Source organism: Musa acuminata, chromosome BXJ2-9 (genome assembly GCF_036884655.1).
Source record: "Musa acuminata AAA Group cultivar baxijiao chromosome BXJ2-9, Cavendish_Baxijiao_AAA, whole genome shotgun sequence".
Classification (NCBI taxonomy): Eukaryota; Viridiplantae; Streptophyta; class Magnoliopsida; order Zingiberales; family Musaceae; genus Musa; species Musa acuminata.
Genome location: NC_088346.1, coordinates 10,799,474 through 10,823,908, shown reverse-complemented (window position 1 = coordinate 10,823,908; position 24,435 = coordinate 10,799,474). Strand labels below are relative to the sequence as shown.

Below are 24,435 nucleotides of genomic sequence, written 5' to 3'. Positions count from 1 at the left end.
AATGACAGAACAGATACATAAATTCTTTGATTTATGTATGTATTATGCCACCACATTAAAGGCAAACAAACAAACAATCTTTGATTCTTCTTTCTCCAAAAAAAGAGATGAAAAATATACATTCTTTTTAGGTTTCAAATGATTGTGAATATAGGCAGCTTTTTACAAAAACAAGACATTCCAAGTAATAGTTTTGCCTGTACATGAGATACTCAAATAATGTTGAACGGATCAGTGGTGAGGGAAGCTATTTGTTAAGCTTCGAACTGTTTGCACTGATGAAAGACTTGAAATATGCTGTAGTTTGGTGAGGGAGGGGGGGGATGATTTCGAACGGGATTTCGCTTTCGATCAGTTCGCGATCGAGTTTGCTCAGCAACTCTTTCTTCATTCCCTATCGACGACGACGACTCTGCTATCGTCTGTAAACTTGCCGAGAATGACTCCTTCAGTTCACCTTCATCCTTGACATACCACAAGTTGTCCAAATGTTAAGAGGAAAACCAAGCAAAATGTCAAGAACTAGAGATGCTATTTGTGTCTGCTTCCATTGTAGCAGAGTCTTCTACCTCTAAATGTCAATTTTCATCATCAATGTGATTCACATCTACTTTAAACATTCTGCAAACATCAAGATTGCTGCAAGGAAGTGGATTTATAGTTGAGCTAAGCATTTGTTGTAACCCACATTTGCAACATGAAGGGTGCCAGACAATCAAATTCAGCAGGAAAAATCACAGCATGCAATGAATTAAGGAAAATTTTAGGTACAAATGTAACAGTTTGAGGATTTGAATGAGATGAACGAAACCTTGAAATAATTAAAAGAGGTAATGAATTTACTAAGACAAACAAAAATGGTGAAGTTAGAATGAGCAATACATGATCATGATTATGATATTGACAGAACTTATGAGCAACTACTACTGAGAAAAGCAGACATACTACTTTATTAATGTCTATTGTAGCCACTGCCTGAGCATTTAAACAAGATTGAATTCAGGAAAAGAACCAAAAAAGTGATCTGAAACTAAATTGGGTCTTTTCTAGCTTTATAAAACCTAAGAGAACTTTTAGCTAATTGAAACCGGAAGCTCTAATATACATTCAAGGAAAAAGTCCTTGCTTCTTGTTTCAAAGAGCATCAACAATGTTTTTGCTGTAGTGAACAGAAAAACCTCTACAACATCATTATTTCTGGAGCTGTTGCAGAATCTGATCTAGATTATTATGTCATGAAAAAGCCATCTTTGAAATATTATATGTACACCAAGCATAATTGTGAAGGACAAGGATCACTTTCGCTTGCATTTGTGATTCTTGGTGCGCTTTTCTGATCACACTGTTGGATCAAGACATCAAATCTTGTTGGCAAAATCTGTGAAAGAAAGCGAGATCAAAGAGAATCCGAAATAGGACTAATTTAACCCATGTCAATGATTAAGGGGAGAGGAGTGCCAAAGTACAGTTTATATCTCCATTCTTCTCCCTCTGTTATTGCTTCTTGTTCTTTCCTTCTGTGTGCATTCACAAATGCGTTGATCATTCCCTAAAGAGAATGATCCATTAAGCATCCTTCCATCGGAAAAAGCCCTCTAACTTATTGAAGGAACAATCTACTATCCTATCGAAGAAGGTTGAATCCACAAAACTTACAAGCGATTGAAAAGGAAATCCAAAAGAATTCACTTAGGTCCCATCGAATCCACATAATCGCAATCATATCAATAGCAATACTTTTCTTGCTTAATATTTTCCTGAGTTGATGATTTGGTATCAGTATTCACATGTCGTTGACCAACACAAATGATGATCCAAAATCCTCGATCAAGATCTTTACCTAATCCAAATCAATTCTTTTCCAGAAAAAAAACCCAATTCCCGTTGGATCTTCGATTGCCTACTTATCAGCATGTTATCAACTTCCCTGATCCAGCTTATATAGGCAAGAAAAGAAATAATTTGTAGACATCAAAGTTGCTTCAGAAAACGGATGATAGTAACAAGCTAAGGTAGGAAGTATACGAGCATCGCAAATGCAAGAACGTGCCTTACATTTACCACAGAAGCAAAAGGCAAGGGGTACTTCGCCGGCCGGTCATCATCCGGTGGCTCCAGCGGATGCTCTATCGGTTTGAACTCGCCGTCAACCTCCACCTCCGCATCGTCATCATCACCCTTCCTCTCAATCTCACCATGAGTATCATAAGCTCCATCGTTCCCTTCTTCCTCCTCACCCTCACTAGCCTCTGCCAACTTCTTATCCTACAGCTCCAAACAATTTAACACTTCATTTGGCACCAGATTCAATCAACCGATAAAGTTACATATCCGAAGAGCTGTTTCCTTATCGATCGATCATGTAGTCAAAAGACAGAAAAGAAAGGAACAACACAGGGAGAAGGGAAAGCAATGATAAGTTTACCAGTTGGAGGAGGGAAGGATGATGACTGGGTTTGGCCATGTAGCCACCGGAGAAGCGTGAGAAGATGCCAACCATGTCTTCCCTTCCTTGTGCCCTTCGCTTTCTCCTTTTTCTCCTCTCCTTTGCTTCGGTGTGGGGGAGGCTAATTGCTTTTGGTGACGCACGAAGTCGCTGTCTCTACCATCGAGCACGCGTATTTACGCTTTGATTTCGCCCCGTAACGGCTACTTTTCGGTAGGTCGACGGGTCCCACCCAACTTTCTTGTGGGGCCCCTTTTTCTTTTATTTGGGGCCGTTCCGTTCCCCACAAACGACTCACCCCTTGACGTCTCCTTATATCTATCTCGCCGAGGGTACGACCCCACGTGGGCCCTCGCACGACAACTAAAGCACCCGAGCGAGAGTCTCAAGTTCCTCACAGGGGACATTTTGCGTGTGGAATCAAATAATAAGATAACGATGATATGATTCCGATGCTTAGTTGGCATATGAAAGATTCTCAACTTCAATCTCGTTTTATTTTTTGCTCGTAAAAAAATATATATCAAAAAAATAATACCGAGTCATATTAAAGAAAAAGAATCATTTTAATCGTTACACAATTGTCTCTTCACTTTCATCTGACAAATCAATTATATATATATATATATATATATATATATATATATATATATACATATATATATATATATACATATACATATTGTCAACGAGATCTTTGCTCATTTTAAATCTTATTTTTATTATTTTTAATGGAGGAAATTAAAAATAGTTGGAAAAGAACGACATGCCGGCCAATCGCATGCACGACACATGCGGGGTCCACAGAAAATTAAGCTTCATGCGGGACCCGCCAATTGAAGGTCGATTTGTTTTAGATTATTGAACTCCATAGTCGGTTCATCACGTCTTTTCGACAAATATACTGAATCAAATTTTATAATAATATTATTTGGTTGAAAATTGATCATATCAATTAAAAAAAAATGAGAATCAGAAATTATCTTTTGGGTTCACCGTTCTCATCCGAAACGAATCATTCTAAATCTATATTCTCGTACCTATGAAGACATAATATCCACAGGATTAAAGTCTTGTAAGAGAAAATAATTTGTAATATTACTAGTCAACACTTATTCACCACAAACTTAAACCGTAAGACTTACATTACAAAAATGATCTAATCCTTTCACGTAACATTTTTTTTGCCAAAGGAATGAGCTTAAATTAAATTGAATACAGCCCGGTCATTGTTCTTACCAATACAAAAATGTAAGGTGGTTTACTCCTGACATAGCACATTTTGGTATCGTCCACGTGAATCCAGAAAAGCATACACAACGATGTGGTGCGTAGCACATACATGACGGGCAGCCACTCGTCACCCCTCCGTACGAACAACATCATCATGATACAATCGTCTCAGAAAGCTCGGGGGTGGCATCGCACGATATCGACCCGTGCAGGTCGATCGACGCTCTCACAAAAGCTTAAGTCGGTCGTTCGAGAAGCCGACAGCAGTTAATTAACCCTGTACAACAAACTCATCCTCACATGTATAAAAGCTAATCCTCTTGATCAGGAAGAGAGGACACTCAACTCCCCTTAACTTCACAACATTGACTTGAACTTTGGAGGGGGAGTCGAAAAATTTCCCTCCCGACCTCGACCTTTGTGTAAGAACTGACAACAAAGCAACAACAACCTGTCGAGGAAGAACCATGCTCGGGAGACGACGCTTGGATTTAACCCGACCCGACATCGACGTGACTCGAGCATCCGTGTGGACAACGGACCGAGCTGTACTAACACCTCGTTCATGACGTAAAGGTTCACCGACACCTCGCATGACAAATAAAAAACCCACTAAATTCCCTAGTAAAAATATTACAAAGCCAATCATAGTCAATAATTACCTATCTGATGACTAACCTAACATTTTATCCTTCATCTTGGTTCTTTTTAGAGTCGGTAAGTACTTAAGAATTATAATTAGATTCAAGTTATTTGAAAGAATTCTAATTATATTATAATTTATTTTGAATTAGGATTAAAATTTATATTAAAGATTAAGTAGAATGATGCCTCATTTAGTGAATTATGGTGTATTTATTTCATGGTTTCGATAAGAAGGGAAGAAATAGAGGAAGACGATTTGGATTTTTTCATCTAGTATATCTAGAGAGGGTTTCTAGGTTTACAAGTTTACGAGAAGAGTTCTTCTATATCTATCTATACGTGAGAGTATATAAGAAATTTCAAAGTTAAGTTTGGATTAACTAAAAAATATTTTGTTTTGGTTCAATCCGTAATCACATATGAAATAGTTGAAAATATAAATTTAATAGTATTTTTTTTCTCAATATCTCTTATGATAATGTCCAACTTAGAGTTGTGAATTATATCAAAATAACAAATCAATTCAAGAAATTTCTAGCACAAGTATTTAATCAGTTCAGACTTGTTTAGTATCAAATTGGGATCTAAGACCAAATGGTTCGTTCACGCTTCCTCTATTTGAGATTTCATAACAACTAAATAATTTAATTTTTCATGCATTGAAAATTTTAATTTTCTTTGAATACGAAGTGTCAGTAACAAGAAGTTGGTTATGATTTATTAAAGAAAAAATAAATGATAATTTATCTTAAAAAATTAATAATGAGGTTTTATCAATCGTCTCTTTTTTTTATTATAAAAATATCTTTCTAATCAATTTAACCTTTTATATTGATTTATTTAGTCAATTCTAACGATTCAATAAGGTTATAAAAAGCTATACAACGATACGATAATAAACCATTGATAAATGAGGTTGCATAAATCTTAATACTTAATCGACGATCATAGCGATAACGAACAATAGGAAGGTCGGTATACTTTTGTCCACCACCACTGTCAATGCCTTGTTGCCAAGAACCCTAGCCTGATGTCTAAGGCTTGCGTTAGCCCTACCTCATGTTGGTGGTGATAATAGAGATAATGACGATAATCTTATCGACCACCATGGATAAGAAGACTTGCAACAACGATCTTCCTCGATATTGCTGGTGCATTAGTAGAATGGGATAACAAATGATTTAGATAAAAAAAATTAAATACTTGATATTATATTGAATCGGTCTAATTCAATAAATCTAGTTTAGTTCAATCCATCACATCGGTTCAAACCCAAAAAAAAAAAAAAAAAGTCAACCAAAGCCAAAATTTATTGAGGGTATTTTGGCCTTGAAAAAATAAGGCACCCCTATTAAAAAAATACACACGAGGTGGGTGCTTTAAAAAAAAAAATAAATTATCCAAAAATAAATCGACTCACCGAAATAAAAATATAAAAAAAATTAAATGGATAAGCATAGAAGAGCTGTTGGCAGAGTAGTAGTTGTTCTTGTTCTGTTCTTTTCTCATTCAATGCGTCACCTTTTACCTACTAAAATCCAAATAGAATCGGTGCACCATCAAAATGTTCTATTAGAATTGTACTACGTTGGCATCATCTTCCTCCGTAGATTCTTTCCTCTCTCTCCATCATCCCACGGGCTCAGCAATGAACCCTAAAAAGTGAGAGTTCTCTCCAAGGTAAAGTATCCGTTTCCTCCCACCTCTCACCTTCTCACCAGCGTTGTTGTTATTGTTCCTGATCGTTTTTGTTTCGGCTTTTACTGGTTTCTTGTTGTCACTGTTTATCCATCCGCTTCAAAGATCCCTACAAGTTGCGATCTTTTGTTTAACAAGGAGAAATCCGAAATTTTTGGGTTTGATTTGGTGTGCTTTTGATTGAAGCTCAATTTATTCAGGTTTTTACAGCGTTGCAGTCAGGGTTTTCTTCAAGACTCTGCTTTTTTTGGTATATTTTGTTCCCTTGCTTCTGTTCTCCTGTCGTGATTTGATGTGATTGGTTTGGTCAGAAGATGGCAATGTGGTCGATGGGTTGAACGGATACGGGAAGAGAGATTTTATTGGTAGCGTTTGCCCGATATTTTTGATAGTTTCAACGTAGATTCGGCTTTATGGATGATGATGGCGGGATGGGGATGCGAAATTGGGCTTACTTTGATCAGACCTTGAAGGGCGATTCGGGACGGCATCTCATGTCGTCAATGGCTGCAGAGTGTGGCGCCCCAAAGCCGCCTTTCCTTTCCAACGGAGCGTTCCACCGCCGTGAATGTTTCATTCCTGAACAGCCCGATCGAATGGACATCACGCGCAATGAGTGGATCAACCTTAGAGAAAACAATATGTTGCACATGCTGCCGTTGAACAACTGTTCCTCGGCCATGGGCGATGCTGGTGTCTCCCACGGTGCACATTCGTTCTCGATGATGCAATCAACGCCACTGCCACCACCCAAGGGTGATAAGATCACAGCAGTGGACGATGAGCTAAGAAAGGATGTGCCGCAAAAAAGGTCCCAGCCTCGGGCTCAGACGCGCCCCCATAAGGCCTCAAAGCCTAAGAGATTGAAGAAGGTTGCTGTTTCGAAAGATGAGAGTAGTAGTCGGATGGGTCATCAAGGGAGGAATCTGAGGCAAAGCACTGCTTTAAACATCAATGGGATTGACTTGGACGTTTCTAATATTCCTACACCATTATGCTCATGCACGGGCATGCCCCATCAGTGCTATCGGTGGGGAGCTGGAGGCTGGCAGTCTGCTTGCTGCACGACTGGCGTTTCAATGCACCCGCTTCCGATGAGCACAAAGAGACGTGGGGCACGAATTGCCGGGCGGAAGATGAGCCAGGGTGCTTTCAAGAAGGTATTGGCGAACCTTGCTGCAAAAGGTTATAACCTTTCTGACCCAATTGACTTGAAGCCTTACTGGGCCAAGCATGGCACCAACAAGTTTGTGACAATCAGGTAGAAATGTACAATGTTTGTCAACTTATATAGGGACTGAGGCTATGCACTTGCTCTGTTTTTCCTGTATATGATTATATTACCTGCTGCAGAAGTTCTCCAGATAACTTCATAGCTCTGGTGTGTCTTTCTTAGCTTTTTACGTGGTTCTCGATACTGAGACATCCAGGTTTAGTGGATACTTTTACATGTTTTCTCATTTTCCATTCATAAGTTGTACTCCTCTTTGTGAAAATACTCTAATTTAGATGGATCATCAATCCGTTTTTTGAAATTTGCCCTTTCTCTATTTGACTGTCTAAAATTTTAACAAATTTCTTGAGTTTTTCATTAATGGTTTTAGGTTGTCGCTATAGTTATTGAAGGAAAATTCCAAAAATGTTCTTATTGCATATCCTGCATGAGTACTGCAATTGCAACTCTGTTTCTTTGTCCATCTTTGTGTGTTCCTTTCTAGAAAATCGCTTTCCTTGTCGAGCGCAACTGTTCTTTTGTTAATCTGAGCATAATCGCCATGGAAGGACTTGCTGACCTTCTAATAAATAATTTCTGTAATTTTTATTTGAAGTCTCTTTGTGTACATATCCAGTTTCTTGTTGTTTTGAACAATCTATTAATTGCTGTGTGCTAGATGCTTACTGACAATCTAGTAGAAAGTCAATAAATTTGGAGTTAAATGGAAAAAAATATCCATATAGTTATTGTTTGGATGTTATGGCATGTTGTTATAGGATGTTTGCTATACGCCCGTAGGATGCATGTTCTGTGTAGCCTAATCATGAGGATTGTAATGGCTATTGTATTTGTTATGTAATTTGGTCTTTAATTGTTAACTGCATAAATTGTCTAACGTTTTACCTTGGCATTTAGATTCATCAGATTTAGGAGTCCATATTGGCTCATACTCATAATCAAGTTATGGCATAACTTTCATCTCATTGCTAATTTCTTTCTACAATCTTTGTTTTTCGTTTATACATGTCATCAGTATGAGGTCCAGTTGAATGGTTTGTCTTTATAGTTGTGTCAGTTAATAATAGTTGTAGTTATCCATGTGCATTATTTTCACCAGGGCTAGCTGGAAAATCAGTATATATATATTTTTCTTTCACAATGTAGAGCTAACACTTGCAGATAGAAAGGCAAAGACTGATTGCTAAAGTTACTAGGAGGTTGTAAGGTATGATTTGGAGTTGGTGGAATGAAGAAAGGTCAAACTGTCATCAAACAAATTGTAGAAACCATGGATACAACAATTCATGGCCATTTAATGATTTTTAACACCATACTCGACGGAGCATAGAAGATGCAGTTAGGTTGAGTTTATTAAAGTATGATTTGGGTTCAAAAGATGATTATATAGTAAGGGCTAAATAATGTCTTTATTTGCTTATTATTATTATTCGACATCAAGCAGGGATTCAAGTAGCTGCCTACACCCCTTAGTTTCTTTGTTTTGTTTCTGCAGTGATTTTCCTCATCCTAAATCCTAACTGCTAGAGTCTTATTAAACTTGTGGTTATCGAATTAGTTTTTCTCCGTGACGATGCTAATTACAAGTTGCTCAACATTAGTTATTAGTGGGGAGCTATTAATCTCTGGCTAGCAGGCCCTTTGCTTTTTCTTCTTCATCCTTTTATGTTCTCGTAGTTTCTATTGATAGATCAATCAAACAGCAGCTTATTTACTTATATCCTATTTTTGGTGACTAGTCTATTCGGTCTATGCTCTGGATAGGGTTCATCTATTGGTTAGAAATGAATGTAGAAACTCTTTTTCTTCAACCAAAAAACAAAATATATAGAACGATTACAGTAAAAGCTTTTAGAGACCAAGGATACAGGGTGCTGTTACATGTGTTAGTGATTTGTGGTTTAGGTATAGAGAGATGGAAATAAAATTAAAGACACTTCAAATAGTGGCTCTCATTCTTGTTATTGTATACTTGAAATTTGAACATATGCTTGTGTCTTTTTAATCATACCCATGACAGTCAAAAGCATGAATCTACTACAGGTAGTTTCTGAGTCGTAGGTGTATGTTGTTTGATGTGGACTGTATTGCCAACTCCAAAAAATTATACTTGTGGGATCAATGCACTTACGTAACTTCACGACTGCTGAGAGATCAATGAACTTTTCAGTAACATTGTGTTATTTATTAATAATTAACAACAATTCTTATTTGAATTTTTTACAACAAGTTTTCAGCTTTCAAGCAAAGAATTTAGGTAGGCTCAGCAGGCAGGTGAGTGAGTTTCATCCTTTTATTCCTGTTAATTGCATAAATTGAATTATATTATATGAACGACATAATTAATGTATAGAAATCGCACAAAGAATCATGTTCCAATACTTTTTTGTTTCTAGAAAAAGGATAGATTCCAATGTTGCCTTATCTTTACAAGCAGAAAATATATTCTTCAAGCGAGATGCTAAATTCATGACTGGACTTAGTGATACAACCTATCAGATAAATAGTCATAGGCAGTATCCCAAAATAATAATATTTAAAATCAAAATAAAATGATTTGGATTTTGTCATCAAAATCTAAAGCGCCGGTTTTTAAGATTTATTTCTAATAGAGGAGTATCGAATACTGGAGGTTGGGTTATTGATAATAATCCACACAAAATGATGTGATTGCCACATATATATATATATATATATATATATATATATATATATATATATATATATATATATATATATATTCTTCTATTTTGTAATTTAATTTAAATATTATTTACTTCAAATCCTACACCACCCAACAGAGGAGGATAAGAGTCCCGACGCTGGAAAGATCCAACTTACCCGTTTATACCGTGGCAGCATACGACATCTACAGTGCGATATTTCTTCGAACAGGTTGCTGATGAGTATTCCGGAAGTCGGGCTGAGCTGCTCCTCTCCGGCCTCGTCCGGCAGTGACCGCCGGTCGATCCCCGTGCTGGGCATGGGCACGGGGGTCTTACCATTCACTCCCGACCAACGCGCGAAGATGAAGCTCGCCATCCTCCAAGCCATCGAGCTCGGGTACCGCCACTTCGACACCGCCACGCTCTACCTATCCGAGGAAACTCTCGGGGAAGCTGTCGCCGAGGCCTTGCAGGCCGGCCTCATCAGCTCTCGCGCCGAGCTCTTCATCACCTCCAAGCTCTGGTGCAGCGACGCTCACCACGACCTGGTCCTTCCCGCCATTCGCCAGAGCCTCAGGTGAAGAGGCTCCTTCTCTCTCACAGTCTATAATTATAATTATGTGCCATTTCTACCAAAATTATCTGCGAGAGAAGAGATTATACCTAAAGGCTAATGAATTTATGGATTAATTGTCGAGTTTTTACCCTACCAATCATGATTCCAATTTAATTTGTGTTTTTCTTTTACATCTCATCTTGATTATTAAAACTAACTTCTGCAGTTTCATCTGAATCTTTTCAGTTTTTACATTTGGTATAAACAGATTAAATAATGATAATAAATGAATAGAATTATTTATTTCTGGTTAAGTTAAAAGAGGAAAACTTGTCCTGTGACAATTTTTTTTTCCAATGGACGCTATAAACAAAATAATTGAGGACGAAATCTTCATGGATTTTGATTAAAGAATCATTTGATTATTTATCATTATTCCTCTTATGATTGCTCTTGGTTTTGTTTTATTAGTTGATTATTAAAAATTTACAAAAATCATACAGTGTGCGTACATCTACTTTGATAAATGATAGTATTTATCATTTCCTCATCTTCCTTGTACTTTATGTTCTTGATCATGGTTTTATTTAATCTCATTATTTTTTTAATCAAGCTAAAGTTATCGAATGACTTATTTCTCCATTAGATGTCGTGGTGATTAACATTCATTTATGATATTAATCATTTCTAGTCCATGTGTTTTAGATCGGAGATCAATATCCATTAACTTTTTGGATTTAATTTTATTGATAAATATTACTGAGAGGTCATTTGTGCGCATTGAGAGAGAAAATTTTGAGATGACTATATAATATATCACGATAGTATTTATAAAGATATAAATAAAAGAACTATTGTCCTAATATCATCGAGGGGATATGTTGGCATTGACTTACAATAGGTATTTTAGTGATGAAATCCAACCTCTAGGAGATCTCTTGAAGAACATTTAATGTGATAATAATAAGCTGTTTAGTCGATCAAGAAACATATTGAAAAATTATATATATGTGTGTGTATATATGTATGCGCACGTATATATGGAATAAAACTCTAACTCTATATCCATGAATGTTTATTGCTCCTATGTAGAGGTAAAATAAGAGTTTAACTCTAAAAGAGATCTAATGAGGTATTTTTTTTGTAAGATGTAACTCTACATATGTTCATGATAGAGAGAGTATCATTACAAATTATGACTAGGGATTTCGACAATATCTACAAACTCTTAAGAATAAATCAAGATACATATGAATAACCATAAATGCATAATCTTGTGAGGATATTTGGTCTATGCATGTGTGTGTGTGAAAAAAAGTAATTCAAGACCTAGCACATTCTATTTCCTTCACTATTTACACTAAGGTTTAAGCCTTATTATTTCACTGATTGCATAGTATAAGTTCGAACTGTACTTCTTATTTATTTAATAATATTTAAAAAAATTAAATTTTTGTGGGGAATTGTTAGAATTGAGTAATGAAAAAATCAAAAAAATTATTTACTCTTTTTTTTTCCCTTCCTTTCCTTTTTTTTATTTCTTTTGTGTTATTTTCAACATGCCATTGTATGTTTTAACAAGGGTCACCAATGACTCAAAATATTCACTACTTGAGAATTCCAATTAGCAAGATCTCTTTTGATTTTATCATAGATCTATTCTTCTTCTAAAAGGTCTTTTTTATATTTCTTCCTATTTTTTCTTTTCCAGTTTGAACCGAAAACATTTTTATCATCCTTTTGGTACTCTAGCACAAAGGGCTTACCAATCCTATTTGGGACATCTTCTTGGATAAGATTTGTTATAGCACAATGTCAAACATGATTTTAAATTCTTTTTTCTTTTAACTTTATCTTATTTATTACAAATATTATTGATTTATGTTCTAAGATTAATCAGATTTTTTTTTTTTTTTTTTTGGTGGTGTTGCTTCCGTGTTAGGAATCTCAAGTTGGACTATCTTGATCTCTACCTCATACATTGGCCAATGAGCTTGAAGCCCGGAAGATGCCATTTCCCTTTAAAGAGCGACGACATCCTTCCATTAGATTTGAGATCAGTTTGGGAAGCAATGGAGGAGTGTCAGAGGCTGGGGTTGACCAAGTCTATTGGTGTCAGCAACTTCACGCGGAAGAAGATTGTGGAGCTACTTGACATTGCTAGAATACCTCCCGCTGTCAATCAGGTTGTCTAATTTCCTCTGCTCTCCATGACAACCTTTAATTTTCTTGTGACGAACATGGTGAAGAAGAAGAAAGATGTTTTGTAGGTGGAGTTGAATCCAGTGTGGCAGCAGAATAAGCTGAGGGAGTTCTGCGAGCAAAAGGGTATTCATGTCACTGCCTATTCTCCTTTAGGAGGCCAAAGCTTGTCACTGGGCAGAAACTTGGTGTTGGAATCCCAAGTGCTCAAAGATATAGCCGAAGCAAAAGGAAAGACTGTGGCTCAGGTAGTTCTTGCAAATTGCTGTTCCCATCATCAAAACACTCCATACGAGTAGATGAACTTTAGCTCCATTTGGTTCTCTTCGCAGGTTTCCTTGAGATGGTTATATGAGCAAGGAGTAAGTATGGTTGTGAAGACGTTGAACAAGGAGAGAATCGAGGAGAACACCAAAATTTTTGATTGGGAATTGAGCGACGAAGATCGTCACAAAATAAGTCAAATGCCACAATACAAGAGAGTCTCCGTCCGATCGCTGTTATCAGCGGAAGAGTCGTCCAAGAGACTTGACCTTCCTAGTATTGATGACATGGATGAAGATTAACCAAGTTGATGATATAAGAATGCTGTAGACAGACAATGTGTTGAATTGATTTCATATATTTCTCTCGCATGATGATGATGTTTCCACTTAAAAGTGATAAGATTGTTCTTATGCGATTATTATTATTTATTAATTATTTGTATTATTATTATTATTTGGTGATAAGATCGAGATTGGATATTATAAGAATAATAGGTGTTGCCAACTGGGTGGCAATTGGGATATTATTTAAAGGAGTTGGTGGGAGAGTGCTCGCGCTGGTCACCGAATCGAACCCGGAGCAGATGAGCATTACGGAAGTGGCCCTGAGCTCCTCCTCCACCACCCGGGCGATGCCGGTGCTGGGCATGGGCACCGGGGGCTACCCCTTCACGGTGGACGCAAAGAAGAAGCTCGCCATCCGCCACGCCATCGAGCTCGGCTACCGCCACTTCGACACGGCCTCCCTTTACCAATTCGAGCCGGCCCTCGGGGAAGCCATCGCCGAGGCCCTGCACCTCGGCCTCATCAACTCCCGCTCCGACCTCTTCATCACCTCCAAGCTATGGTGCACGGACGCTCACCCCGATCTGGTCCTCCCCGCCATCCGCGAGACTCTCAGGTGGAATGACTCATAAATACCTTTCAGCATCTTAAATCTTTGCCAGATCTAAGTTTCTGATCGATTCTTCTCTGAAAATCGTCTACGTTCTGTAATTCGATTGAGCTTCTTAGCGTTCTTGATCTTGTTCTTAGGAATCTCAAGTTGGATTACCTTGATCTCTACCTCATACATTGGCCGATGAGCTTAAAGCCTGGAGCATGCTCTTTTCCTATAAAGAGCGAGGACATTGTCCCATTGGACTTGAAATCAGTCTGGGGAGCCATGGAGGAGTGCCAAAGGCTCGGGTTGGCTAAGTCGATTGGGGTCAGCAACTTCACCCGGAAGAAAATTGCGGAGCTACTTCAAACTGCTAAGATACCGCCGGCTGTCAACCAGGTAAATTGGCGTTCTTTCAGTACTTCCGATAAAATTGTTGAATGTTTGGTATCAAACATAGTGATGAGAAAAGCATTTGTAGGTGGAATTGAATCCAGTGTGGCAGCAAAAGAATCTGAGAGAGTTCTGCAAGGAAAAGGGTATTCATGTCATCGCATATTCTCCTCTAGGAGGTCAGGCGTGGCCAGGGAGCAAGAACCTAGTCTTGGAATCCGAGGTGCTCAATGACATAAGCAAGGCGAAAGGAAAGACTGTGGCCCAGGTTGTTCTTTTAATCTCTTTGTGTATATCTATTTTTTTTACATCTTTTACTGAATTTTTCACTAAGAAGAAAAGCCAATTTCATCATCTAGAAGGTTCTAGGGTGCATCTACATAGTAATATTGACGAAGATTTAAAGTATCGGTCCGAGACTGTTCAGCAACCAATCATATCTTATGATGCAAATATATCACGAGATGTACCGACCTGTACATTCCAGTATGATCGTAAAAAAAGAACAATAAGACTAAATTTCAAATTGTACTAACCTTTATGTTCTGATATCAATCTTTGGTTGAGTCACTAAATATTACAGTATGTAACAGTCTGATTGATACCTGAAACCTATATCTTGACATTTTTCATATATACTTCAAAATTTAGCTAGTAAATGAGCATCCTTGTTGATATTCCTTGTTATATGACTCTAGTTTTCTATATCTACAATTTTATCCATCTCAGAACAATCTTTCACCATATTCATAGTTCACCATGGTATATCTGGAACTGTTAAAGATTTGGATCACTTGCAATTAATCAGATCTGACCTATATTTTACTGAAACCTTTCACCTAAGCACTGTGAAGACCTTCAAAGTTGAACCAGCACTTATCAACAAGAAAAAATGAATTTTTCGATGAGAACACCGAAGAACTAAAGAAGATTTCTAAAGATCCTACTCCAGCATACTTAGTATTTGAGTCAAAAGAACCATTATAATTTAAAATAATGTAACCTTCAAGAAGGGGGAAATCTGTAAGATTGTTCTGTACAACAAAACACCCCTCAGATTCCTCAGAATCTGTTGGTGATTATGGAATCTTACGAGCTTGGCAGCTGTGGAAGAGAGTCATTTCTATTCTTAAAGAAAAGCCATAAAGAATTTGATTCAAAAGCATCATTTTATTGGTTTTGGAGGGAGAATGGAATGAATATCGCTTAGGATTCATGTACATAAAATCATCAGTAGAGTAGTCTCGATTTGATTGGTGACTTCAGTAAGTAACATGGAAGAGTGAGAAGTCAAGGAAGGAAAGGGAGATTGAGAAGAAGAGTCTTTCTTATTGGACAAGATAGATTGTAATGACCTAGTCTTTAAACTAGAGATACTTTTGTGAGAGAAGCCTGACGTGCCTTCTCAGTGGCATGATGGCCTTTGTATCAGTTTTTGCTGTTTGTTTGGGAATTTATGATGAGTTAAAGGCATAACTGTCAAAAGAGACATGCTAGATGCATCATTAGAAACAGTTTTTGCAATGAGCCAAAAAACCCAAATTAATGTTGTGATATGGTGGTTTACTAGCTTTTCTTGAAGACCAAATCATAGCTTTAATCCTTGTTAGTTGAGGGGTTAGCTTACCGTAACGAATCCTTACATCAGATTTATTAGGTTGGGTCTCAACCTGATCATTATTCACACCAAATGAATTATAGCCCAAATTAGTATCTGCTGAATGAACACTAGATTGGGTCATACCCCCATCAATGTGATTTTTTTTTACCAAACCCAAAGGTCATATAACATATCATCATTTTCCTTGTAGGTTTAACTAAAAGAAAATGATCTTACTTTGGGTTTCAGGAACTTTTAAAGAAGATTCATTTATGTCCTACAATATCATAATTTTAAAAATCCTATGTTGAAATTTTCTTTTGCAACCAACTATAATCCAGACCCCTTGAGGAAGAGCTTTGGAGCCACTGGGATATAAACCTATCAAAATTCACTCAACTCAGAAGGAAAAATATGGTCATTGTTGAGGGCTTTTCTAAGTAGAACTGCTATGGTTTGGTTTGAGGAACTTAACTAAATTACCTAGAAACTAAACTTGGTGCCACAGTAACCTTTCCGAAAAGAAGTCGAAAAATTCTCCTTCCAAAAAATGATACTGAGAGCTTTCCTTCTGAAAAAACTAGGTCCTATAATGAGGACATGGATCATGTTCTCCTCAAAGTGAAATCTAGAACAAAACAAGCTCTCTACAACCTTCCTTTTAAGCCAGTTAACCCAAACAATAAACCAAATAGGCTAAATTCCACTTGTCTCTTGTAATTTGAACCTCCACAAGGTCAAGCTCCATGGCAAGCATTATTATTTCTGAATCCTTGGGTGTTTGGCTTCCAATCTCTCATTTGCTTTCCGAGAACTGGTTTCTTTCAGATTTAAGATTAGGGTTACCCAAGAGGCATTGTCTTGACCTCGTCTTGCCCAGGCTTTTCCTGCAAGCACTCAGTTTGGATAGAAGATGTTGAGGGTGAGGAAAACAGCCGGTCATGAATTCCTCTTTCTGAGTCATCCCTATTTCTGACCTATGTTGAGAGTCCAATCCTATTAGGTATTGAAAAAAAACAAATGATACAGGATATAAGCAGAATGGATTGACAACAGTGTAGAGTCATTCACCAATGGTGTTGGCTAGCTTGAGGGGATTGCAAGAATGATGTTGGCTAATCAAGAGTCATTCACCATTGATTTGTCGAGTTTGAGAGGATAATTTATCTTAGTGATAGAATGGTGTTGGCTAGCTTGGCTAGTAAAGACTGACAGAATATCACGAGGTCCTGCGTTTGAATCCCACCTTCATCACTTATCTTTTGCAAAAAGAAAAAAAAAATCATATTGGTCTTAACCAAGGTTCATAATTTCAATCCGTACCGGTGTACCAACCAATAGTCGGTATGGTATGGTATGTATTGAGGCGTACCAACGGTATTCTAGGACGTATCGATGGTACGCCTAAAAAATATAGAAAATAACCCCAAAAATACTTTAAAATAGAAAAAAAGTTAAAATAGGGTTTTTAAATTGAAAATAAATATAAATTTAGTATAATTTTAGCGAAAATAATCTAAATTTGGAAAGAATAATGGTACATATCTTTTTGGGCTTTGAGAAGTAGCTTTATAGTACATTCTGGATCGTCCTTTTGTTAATATTGAATTATCTACAAAGAAATTATTTGAATTATCAATCATTATCGCCCGGTACAAACCTTGTATTGATTGACACGTGTCAGGTTGTAGAACCACCCAATAGAGGGCAGTTTGTGTACCAATCCCCTATCGGACCGGTATGTACCACCCGTACCAAGTGGTACAGGTCAGTACGACGAATCCTATTCTTAACAATAGATTCGAAATTTCCTAGTTTAGCTATTATTTCTGTACTGTATAATAATGAGTGGAATATGGAAGCCATACTGCGCTATCATGCGCTAAAGTTTTGAGGAGGGTTCTCCAACTCTGATTCAAAATGTTTCTTTAGAAAAAGTTAAAAAATTCATTAAACACATTTAAGAGAAGAAAAAAAAGGAAATTTAGAGCTTAAAAGTTCTGTTCTTTGCCCAAAGAAAGGCATCACATGAACTTGAATGCCTAGTAGAATTAGTTCCTAGTAAGATAATGCCTAGATTAAATGTCTATGCTAGAAATTTATTATATATTACAGTGTCTTATTCTATGGATTCCAAGTGCTTATGCAATTGATCTCATGGGAGGTTAGTTTTTATGTGCTCATGGGAAAGCATGAACCTTATTTTGTATGTAGACAATATGTCAAAAATATTTTGAGGAAACTTCTAGTAACTTGATGATCACCACAAACTGTGTGGGTCTCAAATTTTACTAGTTAATAATTTCTTAATCTCTTGTGGAGCAAATTGGAATATCTTGGGCTAGTTTCCAGCTAATTAGTGGTTTTGAAATTCATTTCTAAAAGGAATGGTATACGCAAATCCATAGCATTCATTGCAGTTTGAAGTCTTAACTAATATTATCCATTTTTACTGTTTCTTTTTAAGAAAGGAATGTCCATTTCTTGTACTTGTCTGCTTTCATGCTTTGTGATGTCGATTATGATGATCATAACCACTTACCTTCTCATGCATTTATAATACATGACTTATAGATCTGATTGTTAATGAATCTCTGGTAGGCGTGGATGCATTTGTCATCAGCTCAGACCCTATTAATATGTTCTGCATGCCTAAGATTGGACTCATTACAAAATTGACTTCAATAGCCGTGTAGCTGTTTTCATTCTTTGGAATTGGTCACTGTAGCATTAGATAAAATGTTCTTCAACAATCATAAATAACTAGGTAAAAAGCTTTCTATGGAGTCATGTGATGAAATCTGTCTAATGTGTAAACATCTTTAATGTTGCTTTTACTTCCTGTTTCTACATTTAGAGTTCCTCTTCCTCATACACCCTTAACTGGCTTTCTGTCTCACGTTGATAGGCAAGTCCCTCGTACCTTCTTTCATGTCTCAGGAATTCAAAGGCAATGACTACAATATTATACACAATCAACTGAAATCTCAAATTACACTATGACATTATCCCCTCAAACTCAAACCAACCTATTCAACTAGATATGAAGTGCTTCTTAGCTTAACCTGTTAACTAAAACTGGCTAATGCACATTAGCTACTAATTTAGATTTAAATTGTTCCACTTTTCCTTGTAGATTTTATGCTTCACTGTGTTTGCTATCTCAATTTGCTTCTTCTTGATTGGTTCTATGAAATGCTTTGTAGCGCAATTCTACTTTTTGCTCAAAGTAGAACCCTAACTAGCAATGTGAAATTATGCCACATACCATGTGCTAAAAGCATCACTTCCTGTATTCGATCTTAAAAATTTGAAGCAATTGCTGTCACGTCTATGTACGAATTGAAAACTCACTAGGTAGTTCTTCCATCGTGCATGAACAAATTCTTCTAATCCGTGTTCACTTCTCATTGCAGGTATCCTTGAGATGGATATATGAGCAAGGAGCGAGCATGGTTGTAAAGAGCCTAAACAAGGAGAGGATGAAGGAGAACATGGGAATCTTTGACTGGGAGTTAAGTGAGGAAGACCACCTAAAGATCAGTCAAATTCCACAATGCAAGAGGATCTCCACATATTCACTGCTCTCACCACAAGAGTCGCGCAACTCGATTGACCTTCTTGATGTTGACATCGTTGAAGATTGAATTTTGCATCACAGGGAAATTTGAACCAGCAACCTCTTAAAAGAACATCGAATGCCAACAGGCAGTTGATTCACATCCTATCATTGTTCGAGTCTCAGATTGTGGTGCTGTGTGTGCAGCAAATCACATACGTATCAAGTGAAATCAACGACAGGTTCAAAAGCTCGGTATGAATCCTCATGAACAAGAGGAAAACAATCAATCCACTGACGAAAAGAAAGAGAGATTGAAAAAGTATGCACTTATGTGATGAATCCTGAGATGGAATAAATATTAATCTCCCATCATAAAAGATTTGAAAATTTTCAGCACAACTCACTCGAAGCTCCAATAATTGAAGTTTAACTGCGGTGAGTGCTTTGCTTCACAGGCCATGCACAGACCAATCCACCGTCCTATTTCGTGGGACAATCTCTTACGCTTTTGTGGATTTTCTAAAGATTTGACATGACATGGTGGGCAGGTAAAGGAGTAAAGCTATCCGCTGTCTTCATCCCCGGTGACGCCCAAAAGCTACAGCAAGGCCACGGCAAGACACGGTTGCAGGGATCCGCTCAGGCCTCCACTGTCTCGACTCCATGCATGCAAGGGCGTCAATGGTGCGAATGATTGGACTGCGGGCACAGTACTGCCCGCGGTAATGCGTGCAAGCTGGGAAATGTTTCCTGCAGTACTTCGTCGAGCTCATGCGGCCGCAGGTGTTGGCAGACATGAAGCAGGAGAGGTTCCTGTGCTGGTGCTGATCTGCTTCTTCCTCACGTATGTTCATCAGAAGAAAAGAGGAGGCAGAGGTCGTATGTGTCCTTTGTGTTTTAACTTCTACTCCGTGGCTTTCTCCATGATCTTTTGGTGTGAGTGGAACCTGTGCGAGTGTGTTCTTTAGAATCCAGTGGCATGGATCGAAGAGCCATCGCGCATGTTACCTTACAAGGTTCTACTAATTCGTCAACAGCAAACATATATATATATATGTGGACATATGATAAAATAACTTATTGAAAAATCTGGGTGATAATGTTGGCAATAGTCTCTAATGAGATAATCAATTCAAATTGATTAGTATATTAAATATTGCTCAAGTGATATGTCTCATGTTATATATCCATATTTAAACCTCATATGTACATCATTTAATGTAATAATTTTTTTTTAAAAATAAAATAATAATGACAATAATGGAGAAAAGAGACTTTGAGACTTGGATAGCAACTATACATAAAATGAAGAGATAATATTGATCAGAGATCATGGTAGTATTGCTTACAATAGAGATGATGATGATAGAATAGTGACAACAATGATAATAATTATGATGACAATAGTGACATTGATCATGGTGATGATTGCTGTTGTTGATATGTGATAATGATGATAATAATAAAATAAATAAATAATTATGGTACTGTTAACAAGTACTATTTGTTGGTATTATTGATAATTAGTTGGAGTATCATTTTGATGGTGATGACAATAGTGGAAGCGGTGACAATGAATTATCAGTTGATGGTGATAATGGTGACTAACATTGATGATAGTGATGACAATGGTAATAATATTTGATAGTAATGATAATAACAACTACAATAATAATTGTAGGTTGATGATGAATGAAGAGTTGTTGAGAATCATTTCCCAAAAGAAAGTTAGCTGAACCTAAGAATACCGGATTTTATAGTTGCTATTTCTTGACCTCCTAAGTTGGAGAAAAACATGAAAGATGAACATAAGAAATAAATATTTATGCGAAAAACAAAGTTAAAAAATAATAATAATTAGCTAATGTATGTTATCTGCAAACGGATAGTGGCCCATTTATGATCTCAAAACATAGTCGATGATTGATGACGAACCGTCTAAGGGGGGGATCACAGCAAACCCACAAAATCTTTAGGGATGTCATCCTACCTTGGAAGAGAATTAATTGGTACATCGACCGAATAAAAATCAAAGTGATCATCACCTTCTACAACACGGATCAGAAGTTGGCAGAGCTATAATGGTGGACAAGTTCATGAGACTCTCTCGATGGCAGTTCATGCCACCCTGCAAACACTTTCTTCAAGTCAGCTTGGACTTTGGGGAGGACGACAGGTTGCAACTTTTAGTGTCGACTCCCTATGGATCACTCCTAGCCTTGCCTGACTTCTCTTTTGGAGGACCCCAACACATGCATGCCTCCTTTGTCCTTTCCATTTGCTCTGTGATGTTTTATCTGTACGTCCTCACCAGGCTAATGAGTGCAGTCCATTATTAAAAGCACTTTAATGGAGTTCATATGTTGCCCTTCTAACCTTGCATTAGAAACTTAGAATTGCATACGCCTAGTTGCATTCCTATTTCATCCATTTCTGCTTTTGTTCTCTCTCTCTCTCTCTCTCTCTCTCTCGTGTGGTTATTCTTCTTCTTCTTCTTCTTACAGAATTCAACTCAAGAAAAGGGCTATTGCTTTCGTACATTTATAGCCACTGGAAGGTCACCTGCATGAAACTTCATTCCATCTTCTTGTCAAAGGCGAAGGTAAACAGCAAAATTGTCTTCGAACTCGAGCAGGAAATATGCCAAGTACAGTCCACCCAGCTCATTTCATCTTCCATGGATAGGGTACAGAACCCTAAGCAACTCCAGATCTTAATTACTGGGCATCTATTTATCTACTTCTGTTCATCTCATACGAAACAGTAGAGGAGAGCCAAAAGCATACAGTGAGCTGATACAATAGCCTTGCACTGGAAAAGAGGAGCTACAGTCTTTCCAAGAACAGTTAACCGTCACATATACAATTACAATGATAGAGCATGCAGCGGCGACAAGCACCTCATCCTTTCGTTCTTATGATTGTTATCGTGCCCCTCCCTCGTGTTTGGATCCGTGTGAGGCTGGCGACTGCTTTGCCGGAAAGGCCAAGGCCGTCCGGCGACACACAGGGACCATAAGCGTACTCCCCCACCGGGTGGCGGACAGGCCGCCTCGGACGCCTGAGAAGCCTTGCGTTAATGTCGTCGAGCGTTACGTGGCCCTCTGCTCCTCCGGGCTTCACCACCGCAAAGGGGTACGCCACGCTCGTCTTGGCTTTGCTCTTCCTACATTGCCTCCTCTCACGCTCTAACACGAGCACAAGAGTCAGAACTTGTCTCCGGAAAAGAAGAAACAGAGTGCATGTTCATGGTCGCGCGTGATGACACACCAACCTTTCGAATCGGGCGCTGTTACTTTAGCGGTAGGAAGAGAAGGTTTTGCGTCGCTCGACTGACGGAGATCCTTTCCATGTGACTCTTGATGGGAGGAGGAAGAGGAGAGTGGCTCTTGTGGGAGTTGTAATGCTGATACTTGTGCTTTGGTCTTCAGAATCATGTTCGGTGTCTCATCTGTGTGAATGTTGCCCATGTTAATTAAGAAGCTGTGCTTATTGTCTTCAGCTAATATTTGATGATTGCTAAGATAATGTGAAGTTGGAGGAGCAGAGTGCAGCTTAAAAACAGAGGCTGGGTGAAAGATTCATGAACTTTTACTACCTGGGATGACAACATCATCTTGTAGCATGCAGTAGTTCAAATCATGCAAGGGATCTCCATTACAGTTGGAACTCCAAAACTCCTACAAGAGAAGGAGATAAGCAAAGCGAGCAGAGAGCAGAGCACACTGCATTACTAAACACCATAATTCAAGTATTACATGGAGAAGATCTTGGAGCTCTTGTGTCGTCGTCGAGTCATCCGCTGGGGACGAAGTCACGCGTCTCCGCTTGCACTGGTCGCCCCACTCCGCCACTGCGTCTTGCAAGTAACCGGTCGAGGCCTGCGATGATACCGGAGACTCCGTAGCTGCTAATTCCATCACCCAAAGACGTGGGAGAGTCAATGCTCAAACAGACCAAAGAAGAAAGTATAGGAAGTTTCCACCTACCCAAAGGCATGAAGTGTTGTTGTTGATGGAGGTCTCCAAGTTGGAAGGTGTGTGGATCCCAATCCAACGAGGGTTGGTAGGGGAATAGAAAAGAGTTGTCCAAGGACATCATTGTCCGATAGCCGCTGCAGCTGCTCGATCGCCTTCACAGTTTCAGCCCCAACTGCTGTCTCCAAGGAGGGGGGTGTGGTCTTCTTATAAAGAAGAAGACGCTTTTGCAAAAGCGGACTGTCAACTTGGATGAGTAGAAGCACTGAGTCAATGTAAGAGGGAAGGTGAGAAAAGTCGAAGATTATTATTTAAAGCGGCCAACCAAAAAGAAAAGTTGTGGGTTTCTTTCTTTCTTTCTTCCTAATGTTTATATCATGTTGTGGATCAAGCTGTTGCTGGTTTTATATCATGCGTTTCGGATCCCAATGCCAAACTCCATTGATCTTTCAAACCAGTCTACGACATGCATGCAAGCAGGCCATGAGTGTCGATGAGTAGGTATGTTTGATTAATCTCTCATCATAAGAAATCAATCAATGTTACTCTAATGATAGATATGAGAACATGATACGTAGGTAATTAATGACACGCTCCAAGAGGTTGGTGATGTGGTGGTGATGAGGATGTCGACTCGATACTTAATCATATGACACGATTATAAATGGATGAATCATATAATTATTCTCGATATTCGTCGCGTATACTTCCAACATATTTTTGTAGTACAAATTAGATTACGAAGAAACGAAAAAAATTTACAACGATAAATCATCCAGTGAGATGCAAAGAAGTTAGTATGAGTAGTGCATGCACATTGACATTTTAAAGTGGATCATAACATTTTGAGAAAAATTGTTGATCTGATCGGCCAGCTTACTTACTTTTGTAAGTCTGGCTTTTTTTACAAGATGTGTGAGTTCAGCATTAAGATCTCTGTAACTCAACTCACCTGTAGGCTTTCTTTCAGTTTAAGTTTAGCATTGCAACAAAGACGTTTGCTTGGTATAAAAATAATACGATGTAAAAATCACATACATACCATATAAAATGTCGATGATAACACAGAAATAGTCCA

The 24,435-nt window shown here is 38.0% G+C and overlaps 5 protein-coding genes across 10 annotated transcripts; 3 read left to right on the top strand and 2 right to left on the bottom strand.

The window, feature by feature from the left end:
- Nucleotides 1–55: 55 nt before the first annotated feature.
- Nucleotides 56–2,575, bottom strand: LOC135623359 (uncharacterized). Of its 4 annotated transcripts, XR_010491353.1 has the most exons (4): nucleotides 2,426–2,575; nucleotides 2,056–2,265; nucleotides 570–639; nucleotides 56–464 (listed from the first exon to the last, which is right to left on the bottom strand). XR_010491353.1 is itself a non-coding variant. In XM_065126232.1 (3 exons), exons 1-3 carry the CDS (start codon nucleotides 2,498–2,500, stop codon nucleotides 449–451), a joined length of 306 nt encoding a protein of 101 aa, XP_064982304.1. In that variant the 5' UTR covers nucleotides 2,501–2,575; the 3' UTR covers nucleotides 56–448. The 4 variants fall into 4 exon arrangements, 3 of the variants coding, with proteins under 3 accessions (XP_064982304.1, XP_064982303.1, XP_064982305.1); XM_065126232.1 differs by lacking the exon at nucleotides 570–639 and having other exon boundaries at nucleotides 2,051–2,265; XM_065126231.1 differs by lacking the exon at nucleotides 570–639.
- A 2,877-nt stretch (nucleotides 2,576–5,452) lies between these two features.
- LOC135623105 (protein Barley B recombinant-like) lies at nucleotides 5,453–7,557 on the top strand. Of its 3 annotated transcripts, none has more exons than XM_065125657.1 (2): nucleotides 5,453–6,004; nucleotides 6,337–7,557. In XM_065125657.1, the coding sequence occupies exon 2, from the start codon at nucleotides 6,436–6,438 to the stop codon at nucleotides 7,285–7,287; it is 852 nt and encodes a 283-aa protein (XP_064981729.1). In that variant the 5' UTR covers nucleotides 5,453–6,004; nucleotides 6,337–6,435; the 3' UTR covers nucleotides 7,288–7,557. The 3 variants fall into 3 exon arrangements, with proteins under 3 accessions (XP_064981729.1, XP_064981728.1, XP_064981727.1); XM_065125656.1 differs by having other exon boundaries at nucleotides 6,334–7,557; XM_065125655.1 differs by having other exon boundaries at nucleotides 5,456–6,004; nucleotides 6,223–7,557.
- A 2,482-nt stretch (nucleotides 7,558–10,039) lies between these two features.
- Nucleotides 10,040–13,315, top strand: LOC135623104 (non-functional NADPH-dependent codeinone reductase 2-like). Its single transcript, XM_065125654.1, has 4 exons — nucleotides 10,040–10,499; nucleotides 12,421–12,664; nucleotides 12,749–12,928; nucleotides 13,013–13,315. Exons 1-4 carry the CDS (start codon nucleotides 10,159–10,161, stop codon nucleotides 13,244–13,246), a joined length of 999 nt encoding a protein of 332 aa, XP_064981726.1. The 5' UTR covers nucleotides 10,040–10,158; the 3' UTR covers nucleotides 13,247–13,315.
- Nucleotides 13,316–13,481: 166 nt separating this feature from the next.
- LOC103998028 (non-functional NADPH-dependent codeinone reductase 2) lies at nucleotides 13,482–19,539 on the top strand. The gene is made up of 4 exons (XM_009419392.3): nucleotides 13,482–13,847; nucleotides 13,982–14,225; nucleotides 14,308–14,487; nucleotides 19,236–19,539. Exons 1-4 carry the CDS (start codon nucleotides 13,531–13,533, stop codon nucleotides 19,464–19,466), a joined length of 972 nt encoding a protein of 323 aa, XP_009417667.2. The 5' UTR covers nucleotides 13,482–13,530; the 3' UTR covers nucleotides 19,467–19,539.
- A 2,742-nt stretch (nucleotides 19,540–22,281) lies between these two features.
- LOC135621998 (protein XRI1-like) lies at nucleotides 22,282–23,518 on the bottom strand. The gene is made up of 5 exons (XM_065123622.1): nucleotides 23,370–23,518; nucleotides 23,139–23,287; nucleotides 22,979–23,060; nucleotides 22,655–22,831; nucleotides 22,282–22,568 (listed from the first exon to the last, which is right to left on the bottom strand). The coding sequence occupies exons 1-5, from the start codon at nucleotides 23,479–23,481 to the stop codon at nucleotides 22,282–22,284; spliced, it is 807 nt and encodes a 268-aa protein (XP_064979694.1). The 5' UTR covers nucleotides 23,482–23,518.
- Nucleotides 23,519–24,435: the final 917 nt, after the last annotated feature.